The 23,894-nt window shown below is 42.1% G+C and overlaps 1 protein-coding gene across 3 annotated transcripts in view; it reads right to left on the reverse strand.

Annotated features, from left to right (window-relative positions):
- Dnah3 (dynein axonemal heavy chain 3) overlaps positions 1 to 23,894 on the reverse strand; it is a 161,497-nt gene that overhangs the window by 40,661 nt on the left and 96,942 nt on the right. For all 3 annotated transcript variants that reach the window (XM_076941759.1, XM_076941761.1, XM_076941762.1), the window contains 9 exons: positions 16,320 to 16,423; positions 13,544 to 13,838; positions 11,752 to 11,931; positions 8,478 to 8,601; positions 8,224 to 8,380; positions 7,835 to 7,978; positions 4,096 to 4,762; positions 2,824 to 2,989; positions 2,139 to 2,355 (listed from right to left, as the gene is read on the reverse strand). In XM_076941759.1, coding sequence (XP_076797874.1) covers positions 2,139 to 2,355; positions 2,824 to 2,989; positions 4,096 to 4,762; positions 7,835 to 7,978; positions 8,224 to 8,380; positions 8,478 to 8,601; positions 11,752 to 11,931; positions 13,544 to 13,838; positions 16,320 to 16,423 — 2,054 coding nt within the window. The remainder of the gene's footprint in view (positions 1 to 2,138; positions 2,356 to 2,823; positions 2,990 to 4,095; positions 4,763 to 7,834; positions 7,979 to 8,223; positions 8,381 to 8,477; positions 8,602 to 11,751; positions 11,932 to 13,543; positions 13,839 to 16,319; positions 16,424 to 23,894) is intronic.

Here is a 23,894-nt window from a genome sequence, read left to right on the forward strand (position 1 = left end):
GAGGATCCCAGGCTAGCCTTCAACTCACAGTACAATCAGCTCTTAAGCTCAGTCAGTCTCTAAGAGTCTTGAGGTTACAGGTGGGTTTCTCCAGGCTAAGCAAGAAGGCACTCACAAGGCCACTTTTTCTAGTGCTGCAGACGGAATGTTTGTCTCCCAGTGTCTATGTTGAAGCTTAATTCAGAGATAGTGATATTTGGCAATGGGACATTTGGAAGTAATTGGGGTTAGATGAGGTCATGAGAGTGGGAACCTCAAGATGGGATAAATATCCTTAGTAAGAGGAAGAAACAAGAGATCTGCCCTTTCTACCATGTAAAAACCCATCAAGGTTACTATCTGAGCTAGCAAGATGGCTCAGCAGGTAAAGGTGCTTGCTATACAGCTTGACAACCTGAGTTAGAATCCATGTAAGAGCCGGAAAGATGCCTAATATTGGGTAAAGTCACTTGCCATCAAGCCTGACAGCCTGAGTTTTAACCCAGAGTTAATGTGGTGCAAGGAATGAAGTGATTCCTGCAAGCTGTCCTCTGGTTTCCATATACAGGCTACAGCACACACACTCTCTCCCTGCTCTCAGATACATGTAACAATGAAAAAAAAAGTTTAATTGTAAGAAGTAAGCCTGATTCCAGTAATTTGTCATCTGGGCTCCATGTGCATCCTGTGGCATGTGAGTGCCAACACAGACAGGTGCACACACACACACACACACACACACACACACACACACCACATTAAAAATTTAATCATGGGCTAAAGAGATGGCTCAGCAGTTAAGAGCACTAGCTGCTTTTCCAGAGGTCCTGAGTTTAATTCCCAACAACCACATGGTGGCTCACAACCATCTGTAATGAGTTCTGATGCCCTCTTCTGGCACGCAGGCGTACATGCAGCTAGAGCATTTATATACATAAAATAAATGAATAAATCTTTAAAAAAAAAATTAACTCATAACATTCCTGTCTTATTGGGAGGAGAGCCCCCACAAGACAATAGATCTACTATCACCTTGAAGTTGCCTTCCTGATCCCTAGAACTCTAAGAAGCACAGGTTTGTTGTTTCCAGGTTTCTTACATAGACAGTGAATGCCCTTGGAAACAGTTCTACCATGCATCCTTTGGGTCTGGGTACCTTCAGTGATGGGAACTCAGCACTTTTTAGGGGTTTGTACTTTTTTAGAAAACCAAATTCATTATAGGGTTTCACCCCTCCCCTCAAGAAGCATTAACATTTCTCTCCATGTAATTTTACCCCCAGGAGCCTATGTTGGAAACCAGATCATGGTGGGTTAGCCTGGTCAGGAATCCACCATGGGGTCAAGCTTCTTTGAGTTGTAGTTCAGGTGTGACTAATCACCAGGGTGAATGACCATGGGCATGTCATCTGGCCTCTCTGTGTTGTAGTTTGTTTGTAACAGGAGACAGTAGCAGTGTTTTCTGGCACATAGTACCAGGCATGCAACATACAAGGCTAAAAGCATGGTAACCTCTGGTACCATTCCCTTTCAGATTCATTTTCTGTCTCTCCAGCAACATAGTTTTCTCTTACTTGTCTAGAGGGACAAGCTTTCAACATTAGACCTAGCAAACATAAGACCGGAGCAGTTAGAGCCATAGCGTCACACTGACAGGTCAAACCACTGTAATTTGAGTCCAGGCCTAACCTTACAAAGCCCTGCTCTTCTCTTGCCCATGGCTTCACAAAGATGATGCAGTTGAGGTCCTAACTGTAAGGAAGTGCCAGTACTCTGCAGTCAGGATAAATGCTACTTTACTAGGTTTTTTTTTTTTTTTTTTTTTGATACAAGGTTGCTAGCCTTGGCTAGTCTGGAACTCACTCTGTAGACCAAGCTGGCCAGGACTTACTTCTGCTTCCTGAGTGTTGGGATTAAAGATATGTGCCATCATGCTCAGCTTATGCAATATTTTGAGAGACCCAGTTAATGCCAAAACTAAAACCCCCACCAATGACCAAGAGAGTGCAATCTTAAATACAGACAGGAACACCTGAAGCCGAGATGGAAATGAATTAATTGACATCAGATCCTGTCTTTATCTGTTGCCCTTTTACGTTCTGTATCTAGACACACCCAGCATATCCTGGCCCTTTGTCCCTGTTCTATGGAAGTGCTTACTTGTGAAGATGCAAATTCCAGTTTCTGCAAGCCTGCCAAGTAGCGGTTCCTCATCATGTCCACCTCTTGTCTCTTGCTATTCAGGAGCGTTTTGAAGGTAAGGATCAATTCAAGGTAGGAGGTGGGGGTCACGTAGTTGTGTCTGAGAAGTGTGTTGTAGTAATCAATGGATAGCTTCTTCACGCTCTCCTGAAAGTACTTGCACATGGAGACAACCCTGCCAGGGAAATCAAAGCAGTTGGGACCCAGCTTCCTATAGAGGAGACCTAGCAGTGCTAGGTAAGGGACACCAGGGTTCCGGAGGTGCATACAGTGACTGGCCCGCTAGAACCCAATGAGTGAACAGAGCCAAAGAGGGAGGGATGACCTCTGACCCTTTTATGAATAGCCAGGGCTTGTGCAAGACTTCAGTTTTCGGCAGTTTGGAGAAGCTTCTGGAGTGCAGAGTACTTTTTAATTGTATTTTATTTATTTTCCATGTGTCTATGTGTGCATATGCATGCCTGTGCTTATAACATGCATATGGAGGTCAGAGGACAACTTGCAGGAGTTGATTTGCTCCTTCTACCATGTAAGTTCTGGGGATTGAACTCAGATTGTCAGGGGCCTTTACCCTACGAGCCCCAGAGGTGGACGGGATTTCAGCTTGGAATACCCAGGGTGTTCAAGTGAAGCGAAAGCTTACTCTGCCCGAATGTTGTCATCAAGCTCCACGTCCTCCAGGAATTTGTTGGCCACCAACTCTAAGGCATCGGTTGGCCAGGACTGGAACCAGTCAATTGTGCAGCAGTTGATAAGTGAAGGGAACATTCTCAGGCGGGTTCTGAAGGCATCCCCGATCGGACTCATGGCTAATGAAAAGTAGGTTCTGTTAGTTCCCTTCCACAAAAGCTTGGAGAAGCAAAGAGAAGGTAAAGGTCTACAAGGGGCCGGCAATGCCTCTGGTTGGTAAGTAGGGATGCAGTTGTAAATAACCATGACGAGGGCCTTGGAAACAGAGGAATCATGGGGCATTTTTATGATGAAATCTCAATGCATGATGACAGTCTGTTTTACTAATCTCCTTTATGCATTATTGTGCTTTTGGGTCCCTTAGTGGGGATAGAGCCCTTTGCTCCATTTGTTCTATGGATACTTTAATACAAGGCAGCCATATTTATATACCCACAGAAGTTGCCCAGGGCTTGTTTCTGATCCCATCTCTGTCCAGTCACAGACTCTTGGTTCTGCACCTCAAATTCCATTCATTTTTGTTTATTGTGTGGAGAAAGCATGATGCATAAGTGGAAGTGTGAAGGTCAGTGCAGCTGCAGGAGTCTGGCTTGACATGAGGGTACAGGATGCAGGGGTAGTTTGGTACATGGCCTTATAAGATACAGGGAAGAAAGTTTTGTCCTTTGATTCCCATCCTAATGGAGAATGATTATTTTGTGTGTACATGCACACACACAAACACACACACCATTATCAATCTTGTCTGCAATTAAGGGGAAAAAAACCACACTCTGGATTAATGGATCTGGAAAGTCTAGAATTAACAAGAACAGAGATGGGGAAAGGACAGTATGGAGGTGAGATCTGAGACAACAGTGGCCGAGCATGAAGGCAGCGTGGTGTACAAGACGTGAGTACAAGAGGATGCTATAAGCACATCCCCTGGCTTTGTGTATCCATTTCATTCACTGAGAGCACTGGTGTTCTGTGCCAGATAATATGCTAAGCTGTGATCTTTCTTAAAGAAGTCAGAGAACTTCTTTAAGAGATTAAAACAAGCTCAACACAGTCTGTTTGGGTAAAGACTGAGGACAATTGCCAGAGTACGTCCAGGTCGTGACTGTTGGTTGGTGCCTTGCTCAGATCAGTTTTGAGGTCAGTAGAGGAAACTGGCTTTGAGATATTGAGAAGACCCTAATGACTCCAGAGGACCCAGAACAGACAGAATTCAATTGCTTCTCACCAAGAACAATGTGAAGATTCTTTCTCACTCTCTCAATAAAAAAGTTGTACATAGACAAGGGAGTGGCTTCGATCTTCTCTCCTTCTGTCCTGGCCGCCGTCTGCATCTTTTCCACGAGGTCAGCTTTCTCATCAGCTGGGAAGATGTTGGGCACATCACCTGTGTTCAGAAGCATGTTGATGTCTTCCACAAATGACTCGTCCTTGATCTGGTTATCCGAGAAGAGGAACACAGTGCTCTTGGCGGCCACTCCCGACTGCAGCATTATCTTTTTCAGGTCCTCTCTCCAATCGCTGTTGGTATAATTCTTTGTGATTTCAATCTGGTATATCTCATAGGAGTTCATGAACGTGGACAGTTTGGTGGCACTCTGCCGCCCACTGCCCCCAATGCCCACCAGGAGCAAGTGACCTTTCTTCTGCTTCAGGACTCTGCAGATCCTGGAAATGTGCTCAATAGCAAACTTGAACATGACCAAAGACATGGGGGCCTTGCTGACGCTGTTGAACTCGTCCAGATAGTATTCCATCACCATTGTGAGTGCTCTCAGGTCAATGATCTCGTCATAGATTTTGGGGTCACTTTCTGGCTTCAAAAAATCCCCGAAGAAGAGGCTACGGATATTATCATCAGTTATCTTCCCGGTGGGTGACAGGTGGATGAGTACCTGTGGGAAGAATAAGTGTCCATTGGGCCCTGTGCCTGTGGCCCAGGCTGGCTGTGGGTATAGGGACAGAGGAAAAGGGAGACCTGACTGTTTTTCCTAAGCACATCTTCCTAGCCATGGCTCATCAATGGCAAAAATTTAAATATAATGTGTGGATGTGATGGTTTGATGAAAGAACAGGGAAGCAGGTGTGAGTAGGGCTAGAGAGCTGGCTGAGTGGTTAAGAACATGTGCAGCTCTATAGAGGACCCAAGTTCTGGTCCAGCACCTACATTAGACAGCTCACAATGGCCTGTAACTTCAGGTGTAGGGGAGCCAATGCCCTCCTCTCGTCTCTGAGGGCACCAGACTCACATGTATATACCTACACATGAGTACATATACATATAGACATATTTTTAAATTTGTATGTATGTGCCATCCATGTGTGGGTACTCTCAGAGGTCATAAGAGGGTGTCATGTTCCTTGGAGCTATAAGTTGTGATCTGCCTGACGTGGGCACTGGGAGCCCAATTTTGCGAGAGCAGCAACTGCTTTTAACCACTGAGCCAACTCCTCATCCCTGACTAAAGTTTTTTGTTTGTTTATTTTTAGGCAGGGTTTTGCTGGGTAGCCCTGGCTAGCCTGGAAGTAACTATGTAGATTAGGCTATCTGGGAAATCACAGAGATCCTCCTGGAATTAAAGAAGTATGCCACCAAGTTCAGCCTCATATACACATAATAAACAAACAAACAAACAAACAAAATAGTAAAAGCAGATCTCTGTGAGGCCAAGGCCAGCCTGATCCACAAAGTGAGCTCCAGGCTAGTCAGGCCCACACTGTGGAACTCTGTCTCGAAAAACCCCAAAACCAAAAAACCAAGGAAGACCAAGTTGCTCATCTGTAACATACGAGGTCCAGCCCATGCTCACTTTTTGATTAGTGACTCAGTCTCTGGGAGTCCCCAATGTCCAGGCTAGTTGACTCTGTTGGTTTCCTGTGGAGTCCCTGTCCTCTTTGGGTCCCTCAGTCTTTCTCCCAACTCTTCTGTAAGACTCCCTGAGCTCCATCTATTGTTTGGGTGTGAGTCTCTGCAACTCTTTCCACTGTCGGTTGGGTGGAGCCTCTCCTAGGACGGATATGCTAGGTTCCTGTCTCCAAGCCTAATGGAGTATCACTAATAGTGTTGGGATTGGTTCTTGCCCATGGGATGGGTCTCAACTTGGAGCAGTCATTGGTTGGCCATTCCCTCAGTCTCTGTTCTATCTTTGTCCCTGCACATCTTGTAGACAGGACACAATTTTGGGTGGAAGGCTTTGTGGGTGGGTTGCTGTCCTTATCCTTCCACTGGGAGTCCTGCCTGGCTACAGGAAGTGGCCACTCATGATCCATATCCTCCAATGCTAGGAATCAGCTTGAGTGTCCCCCAAACAATTGGAGTAGGGGCTGACCCTGAGCCTGTTGTCTACCTGCCTGCCTGTGGACCCCACATTTCTAAATGGACAACCTTGTCTGGACTCAGTGGGAGAGGAAGTACCTAGTCCTGAAGCCCTTGATGTGTGGGGTGGGGGTAGAGGCAGAGTGTGGGAGGTAGAGGATGGGATGGGGGTGTCAGAAGGTTGACACCCAGAGGGGGACTTCATCTTCTAAGGAGAATGGGGGGAGGACTTATGTGAAAGGGTACTGGGATGAGAGGAAGGGCTGATATTGAGTTGTAAAGTAAATAAATAAATAAATTTAATAATAATAATAATAATAATAATAATAATAATAATAATAATAATAATAAATAATGAAACAAAGCAGACTAATAACAAAGGAGTGCTCACTTCTGCAGCATATATAGTAGAACTGTAATAGTAGAACTGTATCAGTACAGGGAAGATTGGCATTCCTTGCAAAAGGATGGCATCCATGGATGGCATGAAGTGTTCTCCCTATTATTACCTTTAAAAATCACTGGATCCTTGTAAAGTAAAAGTAACTTGTTTAAAAAACATAAAAGAAAAATTTTAAAAATAAAAACAAGTGAGAGCCAGGTGTAGTGGTACACACTAAGAACTCAGAGTCAGGAGTCTTGGCAAGACTCTGTTTTAGAAAAGCAAACAAACAAGAAAACAAGCCAATGACAGCAACAAAAGGAGGAGGAGCAGGATGACCTGGAAGAGTGTGCCAATCTGTTATCCCCTAAGTTGCTAAATATTGGTGGTCAGTTTGTAAAGCCCCACAGAAGACAGTGGACTGATGGAATTACTTCCCCATGGTTGGTCCTGCACTAAACAGAGGTGTGGGCGATGTCCCTGCTCTGTACCCTGCCTAGGGTAGGATGCTGAGCTGCTTCCTCTTTCTGATATGAGGACCTGCCAATTTGCTCTTAGTCTCCAGATGCAGCAAAAAGACAATTATCCCTAGAGAAACAAATAGCTGTTTGGTAAAGCAAATTAAAATGCCAATAGATAGGTTTAAGATCACTTTCAAAGTAGGAAAAAGAAAATGCTATAACTGTAATTTTTTTACAAAAAGAATTTTTTTTGCCTGAATTTTAACAGGGTCTTGGTCAAATGATAAAAATGTATGTTTTCCTCCCCAAATCCAAATGAATTGGCCTTAGGATGTATTTTAAGTTAAATTAGTTTATTTTTTAAATGATGCTTATTCATGTGTGTCCACATGTGGGTATGTGCACGTGTGTGCAAGTGTTTGTGTGTTGGGGGCACTGGATCCCCTGGAACTTTTGTTAGAGGTTATTGTGGTCTCCTTGATGTGGTTTCAAGGAACCAAACCTGGGTCCTTTGCAAGAGCACTGTCTGCTTTTACTCACTGAGCTATCTCTCTAGTCCCTTTAATTAATTTGAAATAAATAACATCACATATTAACTATTTTGAATATCCTGAAACTTATGTGTTGCCACAGAAGTGAAGCAAAGTTGGACCAAGTAAAATATCAACAAATCAACTGACTAATGTATGTGTCACTTCCCATGATTCAGGGCAAAGAGTGTTGGTGGTCTTTACTGGAAGTAGAATCTAGAGTCAGAATCTAATGTGGGCCCATTTCTCAGGTCAGATGATTCTAGAATAAGGTTTACCTTCTCCATGGTCTGCTTGAAGCAATTGGAGGTGGTCTCTTTCACCAGGTTGAAGAAAGTCTGTCTGTCATCATTGTCAATCAGACGGTCATAAAAGACTCGGTAAACCTCATGGATCCAAAGCCGGATAAATTTTTCCAAATCCTAAAGGCCAGAGTTAGTCATTTAAATGCATTAAGGGTGGTGCTTGTGGTGATGGTTCTCAAAAGGTCTCTAAATCTTGGGGTTAATGTGAGTTATAAATTAGACAAGGGATAGAAAGTACTATGCCACACACACCACAGAGAATAGTTTGTGGTTAGTAAAAGCCTATTATACTAGGTATACTATCAGTACAAATCCAGGAATATTGCCAAAAGATTTTTGAGACAGGAACAGTAGCAGCTGACCTGTAAGTGGGTATAGGGGCACAGCAATACTCCCTGGATCACCCGTGAGAAATCCCGAAGGTTAAAGACATAATGTGATTTGGAGGGAGTTGGCAAGAAGTTCTCCACTGCAGCTCTGTAAATTGTCTGGGTTGCTTGGACCAGCATCTTTCCATACCTCAGAAGGAAAAGGGAGGCAGATTAGTCACATAGTCAAGCAGAAATGAGGACCACCCCCCCAGGTCAATAAGCAGGAAGCCACAGGAACTTCTTACCGTAAGAACATGACATCAAACCCTTTCCCAAAATGCCAGTCAGCGATAGAACTGAAAATTTTGGTTAAGATTTCATCTTCAAAGGCGTTGATGGAAACGATATTCAGATGGCGAGTGAATCGTCCTGGAAACACACTTGAGTTTGTACACGCACTTTCTAGACTCTAGTGACCCTAGTTAATATCCCTCTGCTCTCAAGTTCTACAGTTCTGCAATCCAACAGGTCAGTCTCTAGCCACATGCTAATATTTACACCCAATATTACCTATGACATCAAGAATGGGCTTCCTCAGTTTCACTGACCACATCAGATGTGTTTAGTAGCCACAAGTGGCTTGCTCAGTGCATGCACAGAGAAATCCCTGATCTGTAGAAAGGATGCTAACTCTGCCTCCTCTGGCACACAAGGTTGCTTTTATTTTTACGATTTCACTTTTATTTACTTATTTAGAAATGTGTTTCACTTATTTTATGTGTATGCACAAGAGTGTATACCAGGGCATTATATGATGGCCTGCAGACCAAAGACACTGGATCCCTACAAACTAGAGTTACAAATGGTTGTGAGCAATCATGTGGGGACTGGGAATCAAAGCCAGATCCTCTGAAAGAGAAGCCAGTGTCTTACTTCTTAATTATGTGTTTCTATGTGCATCCGTGTATGGCTTTGTGCATACATGAATGCTGGTAGCTAATGACTCCAGAAGAGGGTACTGGATCCCCTGGAGCTGCAGTTATAGGCAGTTGTGAACTGCCCAGCAAGGGTGCTGGAATTGACCCCAGGACCTCTGTAATAAAATATATGCTCTTAACTGAATACATCTCTTCAGCCCCACAGCATTATTTTTAAAAACTAAAGGAAATACTTGATTACTGTGGAATAGCCAAATCATCATCATCATCATCATCATCATCCTCATCATCATCCTCCTCCTCCTCCTCCTCCTCATCATCATCATCATTTTGTAGAAAGCATCTCCTTCACTGATTTCTCTCTCTGTTCCCAAGTTAACCACCATTTATTAACCCGCCCTTCTCAGGCCTGAAGTCTATTGCTCCTCCTGCTTTCTCTTGCACATGTGCAGAAGGTTTTCAGGTCTTGTGACTGTCTGGGGTTTGTTACTAATTATTAGCATTTTGAGAATTGGGGCTCTGTAAACTAGACTCATTATAACTATTATTTAATAAGATTTTAGAATTTTGTTCTCTGGTTGTCTACACTTGTATATGGATTTGGGAAGAGGCAAAGCTTGCAGTGCCATCACTGCTGCTGTTTCCCAAAACTTCTCCTCAGCTTTTCATATATATACAGCACATACACATGCAAAATATGTATTCCCATGTATTGCTTACACACATGTAATTATATGTATGTGAGCGTTCATATAAGCATGTACATTTGGGGGCTTGAGAATTCATTCAGTGGTTAAGAACGCTGGCTTTTCTTCCAAAGGAGCCCACGTTGGGCTCACAACTATCTGTAACTCCAGTCTCAGGGCATCCAATGTCCTTTTCTGGATTCCCCAGGCACTGTCTGCACATGTCACACAGGTGTACAGGTAGATAAAACTACCATACATATAAGAATAAACAATAAAAAGTTAAAATACAGACACATACACATTTTTTTCTTGACTGATTTTTTTCTGTGCCTCTGCGTGTTTGTTATGTATGTGTTCATATGTGTGTATGTTTGTTTGGCATGTATGTGTTCATGAATGGATGCATATATGCATTTTTGGCATACCTGTGTCTGTGTGTGTTTGGTATTCATGTGTTCATGTGTGAAGTATGTACATGTGTGTTACTTGTGTGTAAACCAGAGGTTAATGTTGGGCACCTTTTAAAAAAATCTCTTTTTCTACCTTTGTGTGTGTGTGTACTTATGTAATGTGTGTACTTGTACATAGAGGTGTGTGCACATATATGTGTATATGTATGCACGTAGAGGTAGACTTGTAGACTTATATTTTCTGCATTGCTAATCTGTAGCCATTGCTAGGTATACAATTTTGAGAACACCATTCAGTATTTTGATGAAAACAATATACTTAACATAAATTCATGCTTTCTCTGTGTTGGGCAAACAGGCTATTTGTTGTCATCTTCTCAATCGATGTGCTCACAATAACCATAAAATGTTGCCTTGAGCTTCCATCTCTCCATCTGAATGCTAATAACTGTCAATTATAAGCTAGGTTATTGGTTCCCTACTGAATATAATTTCACTAAAAATCATCCATAGGGATTAGAGAGATGGCTCAGTGGTTAAGGGTACTTAGTACTCTTGGGGAAGGCTCAGGTTTTGTCTCTAGCACCTAGATGGAGACTTACAACTGTACATAACTTCAGTTCCAGAGGATCTGGTGTTATATTCAGGTCTCCATGGCACCAGAAATATATGCAGTGCACATACACACATACATACAAGCAAAAAAACTCATACACATACAATTAAAATAAATCTTTCTAAAAACATCGGCCTCAAATATAAGCATTCCCTGAGAGTGACGGATTACAATAGAAACAAGATTGCTCTTGCCAACCATGAAGGTAATTCGGCATCCTCTCTCACAGCTAACAGGAGTGACTCAGTTTTTTTTTTTTTTTTATCAAGTGACAACCCTGGATTCTTTTAATTTTTCCAGATTTTTGGATAAAAAAATTAAGACATTGGTGCGTCAGATTATCTTAACTTCCAGGGAGGACCCAGTCCAGAGCAGAACACCCCACAAACCTACTTTACTGCCTCAGCTTGCCATTCCCTGAACACCCATGGAACCTGGACATTCTCACTGGAGCCATGGCCGTGCTTGATCTCATGGGACCACACACGTTACCAGCAGTTTTGGGTGCTAGGTTCTATGCTAGAAGCTTTTCAGAGATCCTATTTGTGACTGAACTTGAACTGCCCATTGCTGTGGGTTCTAGAAACAAACTCCTGTTGGAAAATGGTTATACAACAAGCTCCCTATGGAGTCGAGGTGCCTTAGACTTTGCTGTGCTCTGATCTGAGGCAAATACAACCGTGTACCTGCTCTCTCCACACTGTACCCCCCTTTTTGGTGAATAGACAAGACTCCTCACAGACTCTTGTCATCTTCCCACCCCATTGCACACAACTTCTAACATGAAGTCTGGAGCTAACCCAAACCTTCCCAGCTCTCACAAAGGCATATACTTGACAGTCTCTTCTGTCAGAAGGCCCTGAACCAAACCAATTCATCCCTGATAACCAACTCTGCAAGGGGAATGAAGAGAAGAATAAACATACCAGTGATGTCATTCCTTCCTCCACCAGGGGGACCCATGGCAGTCACAAGCAGAACATCCACAATGTCCAGCCTGTTTGTATCTTTCTTGTCAAACCAGTAGCCGTGGTCAATCCATTGTCTCAGCAGCTCAATGGGGGGCTGGGCTCCATACACCTCTTTGGCTGGCATGTTGAGGTCATCTGTGGAAGGAAGCCACAGCCACACACACTGGGATCATTTGGTTTTACAGGGGTCACCAATGACTGTTCCCTCCATGAAAAAGTCTGTTTCTAGTAACCCCACTTCTATTCCAGACCCAGTCAGTAGACATCCTGACCAGATGGAAAATAGTTTTCTTGGATTTAGAGTTTGCTATCTTATTAAAGTCTCTGCCCATCATGGCTATAAGATACATGGGATAACATTAACAAACGAGCATTTAACTTTCCCCCAATTTTCCTTAGCCAAAATACACTGCCTACAATACCACAGATGGAGGTCTGCCAAAAGTTTTGTTGTTGTTGTTGTTGTGCTTTCAGTCTTGAGAGGAAATCTTACTGTACCGCCCAGGCTTATCTCAAACACTATAGACATGGTGTCTGCCAGCTAACATATTTTTAGTGGTGATGGGGATTGAACCCAGAGCCTCCCTACATGCTAAGAAAATGCTGTAGTACTGAGTAAGAACCCCTCCTTCTGAGGGGCATTAAATCAACTTGTAAGAGCTGAACTCTGGTGGGAGCAAGGTTTTGAACTAGGGCCTTTCGTGAGCAAACTCAAAATGTCAAGAGGGGTTTACAGGTTCTCTTAATTACAAGAACACTTTCTGCCTGCAACCCACTGCTCAGGCTGGGCACTCAGGAGACACTGAATTCAATGGAGGGGCTCTTTGTTTTCAACAAATATTAATAGACTGATCAGTTTGTGTCAGTAAACATTTTAGGAACTTTAGACAAATTAGCTGATTTAATGCAAATATATTCGAGGTAAAGGACCGACCCTTAGACCGGGGAGGCTGAATCAACTATACCTAGGGTTATAAATTAATATAGAACCCAGTTTGGTTTAGCACAAGGCTTCAACTGGCTTTGGGTATATCATAAAGATTGTGGGAGACCTGGATGAAGGGAAAAAAAGAAGGGTAGAAAAGAAAGAAAAAATAAAATAAATAAGATTCCTGCCTTTCAAGAGATGATGACCATGTATAAGGATATAAATATAACCATGAAATGTTTATTATTAATACATGAGTTTAAAATACAGGACACAAGATGATCCAAGACAATGGAGGCGTTATGAGTACCTCCTGGGTCGGCAGCCAGCCTAAGACAGTCATGACGATGAGTAACCTCATGTGGGTCTGAGGCCCAAAGTGGAGAAAAAAGAGGAAGTGCTTTGTACAAAGTGAATGTTGGAAGCCTATGCTCTTATTTCATCAACATTTTCTTAGCAACTATTGGGTTCCTTCTCTTAGTGATGACCCACTTATCTGATATCGCTTAGTGAAAACTCATGTATCTGATGATGCAAACTGACACAAATGTTACTTCTGGAGGTGTCATAGTTTAGCTGCCACCACCACAGTCTCTTAGAAATACTGTTCACTACGAAGAAGAAAGAGGAAAAGCAGAGCAGAAAGGATGGACAGTAAGGAAGGAAGTAACAAAGGAGGGAGGAAAGATGGAAGTGAGGAGACAGGAGGTGTGGTGGTGGTAGGAATGCTAAATCACCCGCCAGAGAGAGATGGAAGCTTTGGCTTGCTGCTGTTTGGATACAAGAACTTGGTCTACCCAGACCCAAGCCAATGCTTACCTACAAACACCACTGCTTTCTTCCCTATGGGAGGCCCAAAAAGGCCTTTCCTCCGACGATCCAGCTTGGACATGATGATGTCCTGGGTCTGGTTGGCTGAAGTTCTGGCAGAGAAATTGATGAAGTTGGGCTGGTAGACATTTTTGGGAAGGTGGAGAAGGAAGTTGTTGGTGATGGCTGATTTGCCAGTGCCTGTGGGACCCACGAACAGTATCGGGATCTCATGGTCCAGGTAGGTTTTTAAGAAGAAGGACTGCCGGGCAGTCTCCATTGTGGGAATGATGAGGTCTGATACCTGTTTCACAAAGATACAGGGAAATCTTGGTTCTGGACCAGGAGGACTGAATCTTAGGATTCAAGGGGTCTGGGTTTAACTGCAGCTCCATTCTTTACTCTCTTTATGACCTTCAGCAAATGTTTAACTTTTCAAGGGACCTCAGTTTCAATTCTGAAACAAGGACAATCATGGCATTGAATACACAGTTGTCAGAGATCAAATGGAACCAAATACATAAAGGTGAGTGCTTTGTCCCTGTTTTGTAGATGAGGAAGAAGAGACATAGCAGGTCTTTTTCAATAAGAAGTGGAAAGGCACCAGGCAGTGGTGGTGCACGCCTTTAATCCCAGCACTTGGGAAGCAGAGGCAGGCAGATTTCTGAGTTCGAGGCCAGCCTGGACTACAGAGTGAGTTCAAGCAACAACCACCTTCCATGAGCCACCTATTGTGGCTCAGAAGGTTTAGCTGTGTTGTAGTCATATAAGAAGACTTACATATTGAAGGTTTGGTCTCCTATGTAGAAATGTTTGGAAGTGAGGATTTTGTGAAGTAATTGGATCTTGATGGTTTTGGCCCCATCAATAGATTAATCCCTTGATGGGTTCATAGCTCATTGGTTTATTAAAAGTTGGTAGACATCAGAGATAAGACACACTGAGGAGGGTAGAGGGGTCTTTGGAGCTCATTTTCCAGGCCTATGTCCTCTTTCTCTCTCTCTACTTCCTAGATGTTATGAGGTGAGAAGGTTTTTCTCTGCTGAGCCCTTATGTAGTAATGTTATACCTCAATGCTAGTCTTGTGATGATGGGGCTAAGAGAGCATAGCATAAAATCAGTAGCTGAAATATGCACTTCCTCCTTAGAGCTGACTCTCAGACATTCTGCCACAGTGACACAAAGAAGGCTTCTCTTGTTCCTGATTCGCTTTCCCCAACATTGAGATTCTAGGTCCCAAGACCCACATTCACTGAATCCTCCATTTTTTCCAATATAAGGATTAAATGTATTCTCCCTGTGCCTCAGATCCTAAGTGGATTTAGACACCCTAATCATAGCTTCTGGAATCCTTATTACTTTGTATAGAATATTTTACCTAAGTTTGAATTCTCTGACCCTGGACCCTGTAATCATTTTGTCACAACTGATCCCTTAGTGGGGCAAGGCAAGAGGGAGGAAGGTGTATATTGTATGAGGAGGTCTCCTCATGTCATTTCTAGTTTGGAAAGGAGTAATGACCTTGAGCTGCTGTTGTATGGCACCAGGGAGCAACATTCACACTGCAGTTTGTAAATGTTGCTTCCAAAAACCAGACTTGACCTTGACTTGGGTACCACCAAATCTGTGCAGCTTGGAAGCTTTTGCAAACAAAAGCTTGGCTTCTTTTGGGAAATAATTTGGCTAACTGAAAAGAAGCAGATGGGTATGGTCATTAAAGCATAGAAGAGAACTATCAAGTATCATAAGAGGATGCAGACAAGGATGCCATGACTGTATTATTCCCTGAAACCCTTTGACACAGATGATAACGCAGGCTGCAAGCAGGTCAGGATTCTCCATGAGGCCACTTGGCCTGTTAGTGATGCTTGAATGCAGGTTCAAGACTCCCATTTTGCAGCTTAGATCAGGAACTTGAAGCCAGCTGGATTTCACCCAGTGTTATTTTCAGCTACTCAAATGATCGTTTGACAAGAGGAAAATACCCACTGGAGCTGAAAATACTTTCTACACTGGGCTCTTGTCCATATGAGTTTAGTACAATTTCAAATCCCTGGAATTCAGATACCAGATCTATATAATAAAAGCTGAGGATCTCAGTGCTGGGGCTTCTTTACAGAACCCAGCCCTTAGGATGTTTGCCCTGAGAGCAGCACAACAACCCTGTCCAAAACACACTTGTGAGTGTGGCTGTGGTCCCACAATATCCTCACATTTCCATCTGCCCTCTAAGAGCCCGCTTGGAAGATCTACACAGTTACCTTAGAAGGATAAATAATGTCCACTAGATTATCCAAATGAAGGCACAAGAGTGCTCATTTTGCATATTCTCTATAGGACTGAAATATATGTGCATTAGCCATTACCCAGGAAATCCATTGATTAGAACTCGTCTTTCTGAGTTCTGCTGGAGGAAATCTCTCTCTAAGGATATAATGTGGGTTTCTTAGGCTTAGACAAGGTAGTTATGATGCTATAGATAATGACAATGATTAGAATAACAACAAACACATATCTAACTCCTACTATGTGCTTCATGGGTGTATATACTATCTTCAGTCTCGGTGATCATCCTTTATTAATTTTTTCCATCATACAGTTGGGTAAACTGAGGTGTGGAGCTTGAAGCCTATGTAAGGAATCTAAGTCTCTCTGATATTAAGCTCTATGCTTTTGAGGGTTTGATCTATGCAAAATACTTCATGGAAATGCTCATAGGGAGCTGGTAGTTCTTCCATTTGGAAGGGTACTAAGAAAATTCCAGAAACCACAGCATTTTCTTTACCTTTGCATTGGCAGGAATAGTCTCCTCCTCCTTGGTGATATATTCCGTCCATGCATTCCAGTGTCCACCCCCTTGTTTGAGGAAATAAAAATCATAGATGCTTCCTGCACCCAAAGAAACAGAACATGTCATTAGCAAACCAAGGTAAGCTTCATAGTTGAGGAATTTGACTGCCCTAGTTATAGGCATCTAAAATGCATAAGTTCCAGCACAACTGTGGTGACACGTATCTACCTGTCACTCACAACCACAAATTGGAGCAAAAAATATTTATTATCCATATAAAATGGTAAGTGAAGATTATGTAAATTCTTGGTTTTAGTCTTTGGGATAGGGACCCGTTCTGTATTGAACTTGGATTTGCTGTGCAGCCAAGCCTAGCTTACAACTTGTTTTTTAAAATACATGCATTTATGTACTTGGTGGTGAGGTAGGGCATGTCACAACATATACGTGGAGGATGGAGGACAGTTTATAGAAGTCAGTTCTTTCTTTTCACCATGTAGGTCCCAGGGGTCAAACTCGGGTTGTCAGCCTTGGCAGCCATCTGGCCAGCTCCCTTGCTTAAAGTTGTGAGCCTCTTACCTCAGCCTTCCTGGTGCTGGGATGACACTCACAGTTAAATTTTCTCTCTCTTTCTACCCTCTACCCCTTATATTTATGTGTAATGTTTGTACTTGTGTGAATATGTGCTTGTGTACAAGCAGGTATGTATGTATACACATATGACTGTGGGGGTCAGAGTTGATGTCATGTGTCTTCCTTGATAGCTCTCCACCTTCGATTTTTTTGAGATAGAGTCACTCGCTAAACCTGAACTTCACTCGCTAAACCTGAACTTCATTGACACTGATAGACTGGTTGGCCAATGAACCTCAGGAATCTACCTGTCTCTGTGCCCCTCAGCACCAGGGTTACAGGCACATATTATTATGCTGGCATTTTATGTAAAGTCTGGGGATGCAAACTCAGGTCCTCATGCTTGGGTGGCAGGTATCTTATTGACACAGCCATCTTCACAGTCCCTGAACCCAAAGTATTTTTTAATAATAAAAGCAACAAATTTTTAAATAACAAAAGAAAGTAAAAAATCACTCTAAATCTCTTATTATATAGGAATTTCCTTCCAGATAAAACCTTCATCTTGGAGGAAAGGTCATTAAGAGACAGGATGTTAAAAGGGGAGGTGAAACATTGTATCCTGCAGACAAGCTCCATCAGTTCAGGAAATAAACAACTCAAAGGCTTCAGGAAATCCCTGAAATCAGCAAAATACTGTAGGTTCTTCCCTTCCTAAGTATATCTAAACAGTAAAGTCTGTTGAAAGACACTCTTAGACCAACTGAGCTGTCTGGAAGAGGCTCAGACCAACTGAGGTACATGGAAGGAACACTCCAGCCTGTCACACTGCCTGCATGCTGTGCAGTGTGCTCAGGTTCACAGCTTTTGTGAGCTGTCACCCATGCTGAGGTAGGCTTTGGTGATACAGCTACCTTTTCTGCTCCCAGAAGTGACCCTTATAGTAATTTCTGTTCCTATAAGTACCATACAGTAATCCCACATGTAGAAATAAACTTTTGATGATAGTTTCTCTGGCCCCTTTTCCAGGCACACTAATATATTAGAAATACAACAACATACTGATGAGAGAGCATTTTATAAGAATGAGGTCATATGACATATATAATTTTTAAACACTGATAATTCGATTTAGCTATGTGTTGTGGAAAAGTCTGAACTCCTGGTGTTCGTAAAACTATGACAAGAGAATTGCAAATTTGAGGTAAGCCTGGGATACATAGAAGATGGTGTCTCTAACAAAAACTATTTAATTTAATTTTTCTTAGTTGTAGTAGAAGAGGGCTATGAAGCAGAAGGATCTCTTGAACTTGAGATGCTCATTATTCACTATGAGGCTGCCGGTTCCACATGAGTGTGTAGACCTACATTCACAGGTACACACACGTCCTTGTGAGCACAGCATGTAGAGTCAGAGGACCAACCATATGGGTTTTTAGACCTCTACATTGCATTTGAGACAGGGTCTCTCATTGGTCTGGAACTTCACTGGCTAGCCTAGGCTAGCTCCAGGAGTCTGGTGAGCTCCAGGAGGTCTTCCTGTCTCCACTTGCCTTCTTGACATCTCTAGGATTACAAGTGCCTGCGGCCACACCCAGCTCTTTAATGTGAGAGATTCAAACCTACATCGTGATACGGATGAGGCAAGCACTTTACAAACAGAGCTATCTCTTCAGCCCCCAAGGGCATTTCTTAATTAAAACAAAAATCAAACCTGTAAGGAGTTAACAAAATCATTATGCTTTTAAAAATAACTTAATCCAATATTCATGATTGTGGCTTTCATTGTTGTAGTTGTAAAATAAAAGTCAAGTAGGCAAAAACAGTGATACTATGAAGACCATCAGGTACCACTGAGCAGCTTCAATGCTTATCAACATTTAGCAGTTCTTGCCTCATCTATTCCCCATCACCAGCCATCTTGCTTCCTCCCCTCCCCTCCCATGCTCTCCCCTGCCCTCTTCTTCCTTCCCTTCACTCTGAGTCCCACCTTTGGCAAACCATCTCTCTTTTTAAATGTAAATACTAAACTTTGCTCTTAGGATTACTTTCATTTTATCTTATAAGTTTTTCTATGTTGTGCTTTAATTTACATTCAATTCTGGGATTTGCTACCACTGATATCTTCAATGATTCAGTCATCATTTGATCAAATTTTATTCAATCTCCGTGATTTTGTTTGTGCTCTTTAGTTTCTCTTGATCTTGATTTCTAGTTTTATTGCACTGAGTACAGATAAAATACAAGAAATTATTTCAGTCTTTTCCATTTGTTAACTATGGTTCATGTCATGTGATGTGATCTATTATACAGGAAGTTTCATGGGGTGCTGTGGAGAAAATATCTTGTGTATTGTATGAATACATCACCTGTTGATTAAAAAGCCTATGGTCTATGGCTTAGGCCAGGAAATGGGAGGTGGAACATCTGAGAGGCAGAGAGAATTCTGGGAGAGAGTGAAGCAGGAGATTCACCTGGGAGATGTGATGATGAGATGGACACATGGTACTGAGCACAGGTAACCAGCCATGTGGCAGAGTGTAGGTAGAAAGAATTGGGTTATCTAAGTCATGATCTAGTCAGAGTCGAGCCTAGCTATATGGTCAAGGTATTTGTAAATATAGTTTAAGTCTGAGTCTTATTTCTGGAAGCATGGGGATGGAAGGAAGAACTGGACTCTAACTCTACCAGAGTGCCGAGAATACATGTTTTGTAGTGCTTTGAGGGGGTATCATGTCTGTTATGATCCATTTAATTTACAATGTGATTTAATGCTTCTCTCTTTTCCATCTTCTCTCTTCTCTCCTCTTTCTTCCCCTCTATTATCCCCTTTCCTCCCCTTCTCTACTCTCATCTTCTTTCCTCCTCTCTCTCCTCCCTCTCTTTGACTCTCCATCTTTCTTTTTCTCCTCTCTCTCTCTCTCTCTCTCTCTCTCTCTCTCTCTCTCTGTCCACTGTTTTCCAGTATTTACAGAATTAAGTTTCAGTTCTTTCTGCAGTATTTTTTAAAGAATGTTTTGTTGTTGATATCATCATGTATTAAGGAAGGATGTTTCTGTCATCCTATGTTCCCTTCAGCTTTACTCAGAAGTAACTCTGGTACAGAATTTTTATTTTATTTTTATTTTTTATTTTTTATTTTTGAGACAGGCAGAATTTTTATTTTTTAATTAGTTTTTTAAAGATAGTTTTTCTGTGTAGCCCTGGCTGTCCTGGGACTCACTTTGTAGACCAGGCTACCCTCAAACTCAAAGATCTGCCTGCCTTTGCCTCCTGAGTGCCTGGCTATGGCCAGCATTTTTAGAAAGCTATCTGACACTATATTCACTGGGCTAAAAAATTGTTCCCCCAAAAAATACTATTTCTGGAAATGTATCATGTGGAAATGATTTACAGCGAAAGTAATCCATATGTATGGGTTTGTGACACCATCTGTGATAGCAAGAAACTTGTTGAGAAGGCCTCCGTTAGGGAGCCAGTGAACACTGTGCCTTATAAAATGAAGAGGACGTTTTTCAGTCATGATACTGTTATTTTTAAAAGCTATTAATTAACACAGAAAAAAATTCCTTAAAGAAATAATCACAAATGAGAGCAAGGTGTGGCAGCTCACCTACTATCTTGGGCAGGAGATAGGTAGAGGTAGTAAGATAAAGAATTCTTGGCCAGCCTGGGCTACATAGTAAGAACCTATCTCAAAAACAAAACAAATAATCAAAAACCACAATAAAAAAAGGTTTGAGGCTGTAGCTCAGTGATAGACCACTGGCCTAGCATACCAAAGCCCTAGCTTTGAGCCTCCACACTGACAACAACAACAACAGCAACAGCAACAACTAAATAGAGTTTTAAGATGGACATATGCCATTATGGACATTATATAAAAGGATGCTAAAAGACAATGACAGATAATACCTATAACAGGTTGATGTGAACAAAACATTTTTTCATCATTTTTCTTTCAGAGCTTTTTTTTTAAATAAGAAAATAAGAGATACTAAAAGCATATGTCAATAACATATTTTTCTTCTTCCTTTGTGGGCTAGTTTGTGGTTTCATTCAAGAACATTTAGGCCAAAGAACAAAGATTTAACTAAAATGGACCTACCAGCTATGTAATTTGGCCAGCAGTACCATTTTGCACATCTGTGCGGTGGATCTGAGTTTATGCTAAGCCTAGAAAATCACTATGGAGAGTGACTGAGCTCTATCTGTCAAGCATTTGAAGGGTCCTGGGCACACAGGAAGCTGCCTGCCAACACTGAGTTCCAAGCTTCTCGTTAAAATCACTTTTTCTTTTCTTTGCATTGTAGCTGTCAGTCAAACTCTGGTCCAGGGAGGAAGGAGAGCAGAGCAGAATGAACAGAGTAAATGCTCTGCAGCCTCTGAACACTTCACCTGCCTCTGGTTTCTTCTCCAACTGAAAAATAAAGCAAATGTCTCAGCTGGTAAGCGCCTCTTCAAAGGTCATGCAATGAAGAGTTGAACAGAGGGAAATGGCAGCCTCATCTGGAAAGATAAATTCCTGGCTCACAAACAAGGATCTCACAGACATGGTTCCTAGATCATGAAAAACCAAGAAAGCAGCATCCTATGATGTTGGAAGTGGATTTCCTCAAGTTTTTTTCATAGAAATTTAAGCCTGGATGCTTGTGACAAGGCCAGAAAGGCATTTGAAGGGTTTTTAGGTGACTAGAAGGAAGTGAGACTATATGTTACATAATTGCACATACAGGAAATACTAAATCCTTGGAGAATAGATTAGCAGCTGCCTTCCAGTGGGGAGAACAGATGAATTGAATACATGGATGAATGATCTTACAGGGGTGATGGAAACAGCCTACAACAGGATTATGATGATGGCCGCGGTGAGTAAGCTTACTAAAAGTCACTGATTTGTATAATTAAGTGGGTGAATTTCATAGTGTGTAAGGTATGACTCAATACTTTACATAAAAAAGTACACCTAGCCCTGAAAGGCATACACATTTTGGGATAAGTGGGGTCTGTCTAGGATCTTCTCAGTTTGCTACTATTTAATAAAGAACAGGAAAATTGGTGTCACTATAAGCAAACATGGAAAGAATCTTAGTAGAATCCCTTTTAAGTAGAAAGCGGCTGAGCTGGATGAAGAAAATATTTGAATAAGATCTTCCAAAGTCCCATGTATGTATTAAGACCTTTGCCTACTGCCCTAGTGGAATTGGATGGAACCTTTAAGAGGCAGGAGCCAATAGATGGAAGTGAGATGATTGGACACCTGCTCTTGTACACACCTGCTCTTCTTACTCTTCCTTCTGGCTTCTGGGTCACCAGGAGGTGAACAGCTTTCTGTGCCATGTGCTGTCATTGTAATGTGCTCCCTCAGACCCTAAACTAATGGGCCAACTCACTATGGGCAGAGACCTCCAAAGCTGTGAGCCTCCTTTTAAGTTGACCATCTCAGGTGGTCATAATTTCAGGAATGGAAAGCTGACCAGAACATAACAAACCAAGTGATTGCAGAAGAAAGGAAAGGAAGTCTGGGCCCTTCCCAGTGGCTGCTCAAAAACTGCACTGAACATTAAAGCAGCTCTCCAGCTGCCTGTCAGCTACTGTTCTGGGAGGATGGTGATGTCATCCTCTCCTGTCCCCTTCACTTAGCCATTTTTCCATAGCTGAGAGGTCAAGAGGGTCCTAGAGCACAGTGAGGAAGGAGATGGAGAGAGTCATAACAAATGGCACTTTAGATCCAGAGAGGTGGCCTTCAAACTAAGGAGCCACAGAGCCTTTATGCATAGATTAAGCAAATAGAAAAGTCTGCTTCTCGTAGATGGTATTAGTTGATCATATGTTGTCACTGGATTTCTGCCATCCAACTCTTCCTTAATCTAGAGCATGCAGTACTTCATTTTAAAGATATATTATGAATATTATTTATACTAAGCATAACTTAAAGCAATGGTAAGTTTGAAAACTATCAGTAGAAAAGTAGATATTTATCATGGGGATGAAAGTAAAGTTAGACTTTCCAAACATTTGCCCATACTGGTGACCTGAGGAGTGTCATTTTAGTCTTGTCAACAGCTTTTGCTTGCTTATCTCTTTTATGTGTTTTTGTATGTGCATATGCTCTCATGGTTGTGTGTCTGTGTTTGTGTGTATTTGTGTGTGTGTGTGTACAGATGCATGTATGCATGTGGCCCAAAGTTGCTGCTGGAAATCATACTTGATCACCCTTCTTATTAACCAATAAGTTGATTGAGTTCTCTCAATCAAACCCAAACTTTCCAAGTCTTGATAACCAGCTTACTCTGGGGATTCCCTGTTTCTGTCTTCTGAGGCTGAAGTTATAGATGAACTACTGCATCCATTAGGTGCTTTATGTATGTTTTATGTCTGGGGACCCAAGTTCAGCCCTCTTGCATGTGAGACAAACACTTGAAGCACTGAGCCATCTCTCCAGACTACCAAATCTCTTTCTGAGTCTAAGCTACTAAGTAGGTTCAACCAAAGATGTAGATAAAGAAGTCAGTTGGCAGTGAATGCTGGGAATTCTGGTTTCTTGTGTGCTATATCAGTTGATAGGACAAAGAAAGAGGAGATGAGATCACCAGAGTGTACACAGACATTGTGAAGGAAGTTACCTGGAAAAAAGATTGGAAACACTTCATATCACTGGCCCTCTTGCTGCAAAGATGAAAGAAAGATGTCATTGCAGAGTGGACCAAGAGTAGGATCAAAGGCAACTCATGAACCATGTCTGCAGGCACAGAGAGTAAACAGACTGGCCTGGAGGGCTAAGGAAATCAGAAAACAACATATGTAAATGCAGTGTGAAGAACAGTGTGGAGGCCAACCTGAAGAGTATATCTCTAAAACATGGTCAGTGTGTGACTGGCTGGCTTTAGAGGATGGCATCCTCAGGAAGGTGCAGAAGGCATCAGTTTGAAAAAAATGAAACAGGAACAAAAAAGCACTAGGAGAAAATGAAACAGAAAGGTGAAATCAAAAGTG

This window comes from Arvicanthis niloticus, chromosome 1 (genome assembly GCF_011762505.2).
Source record: "Arvicanthis niloticus isolate mArvNil1 chromosome 1, mArvNil1.pat.X, whole genome shotgun sequence".
Taxonomy (NCBI): domain Eukaryota; kingdom Metazoa; phylum Chordata; class Mammalia; order Rodentia; family Muridae; genus Arvicanthis; species Arvicanthis niloticus.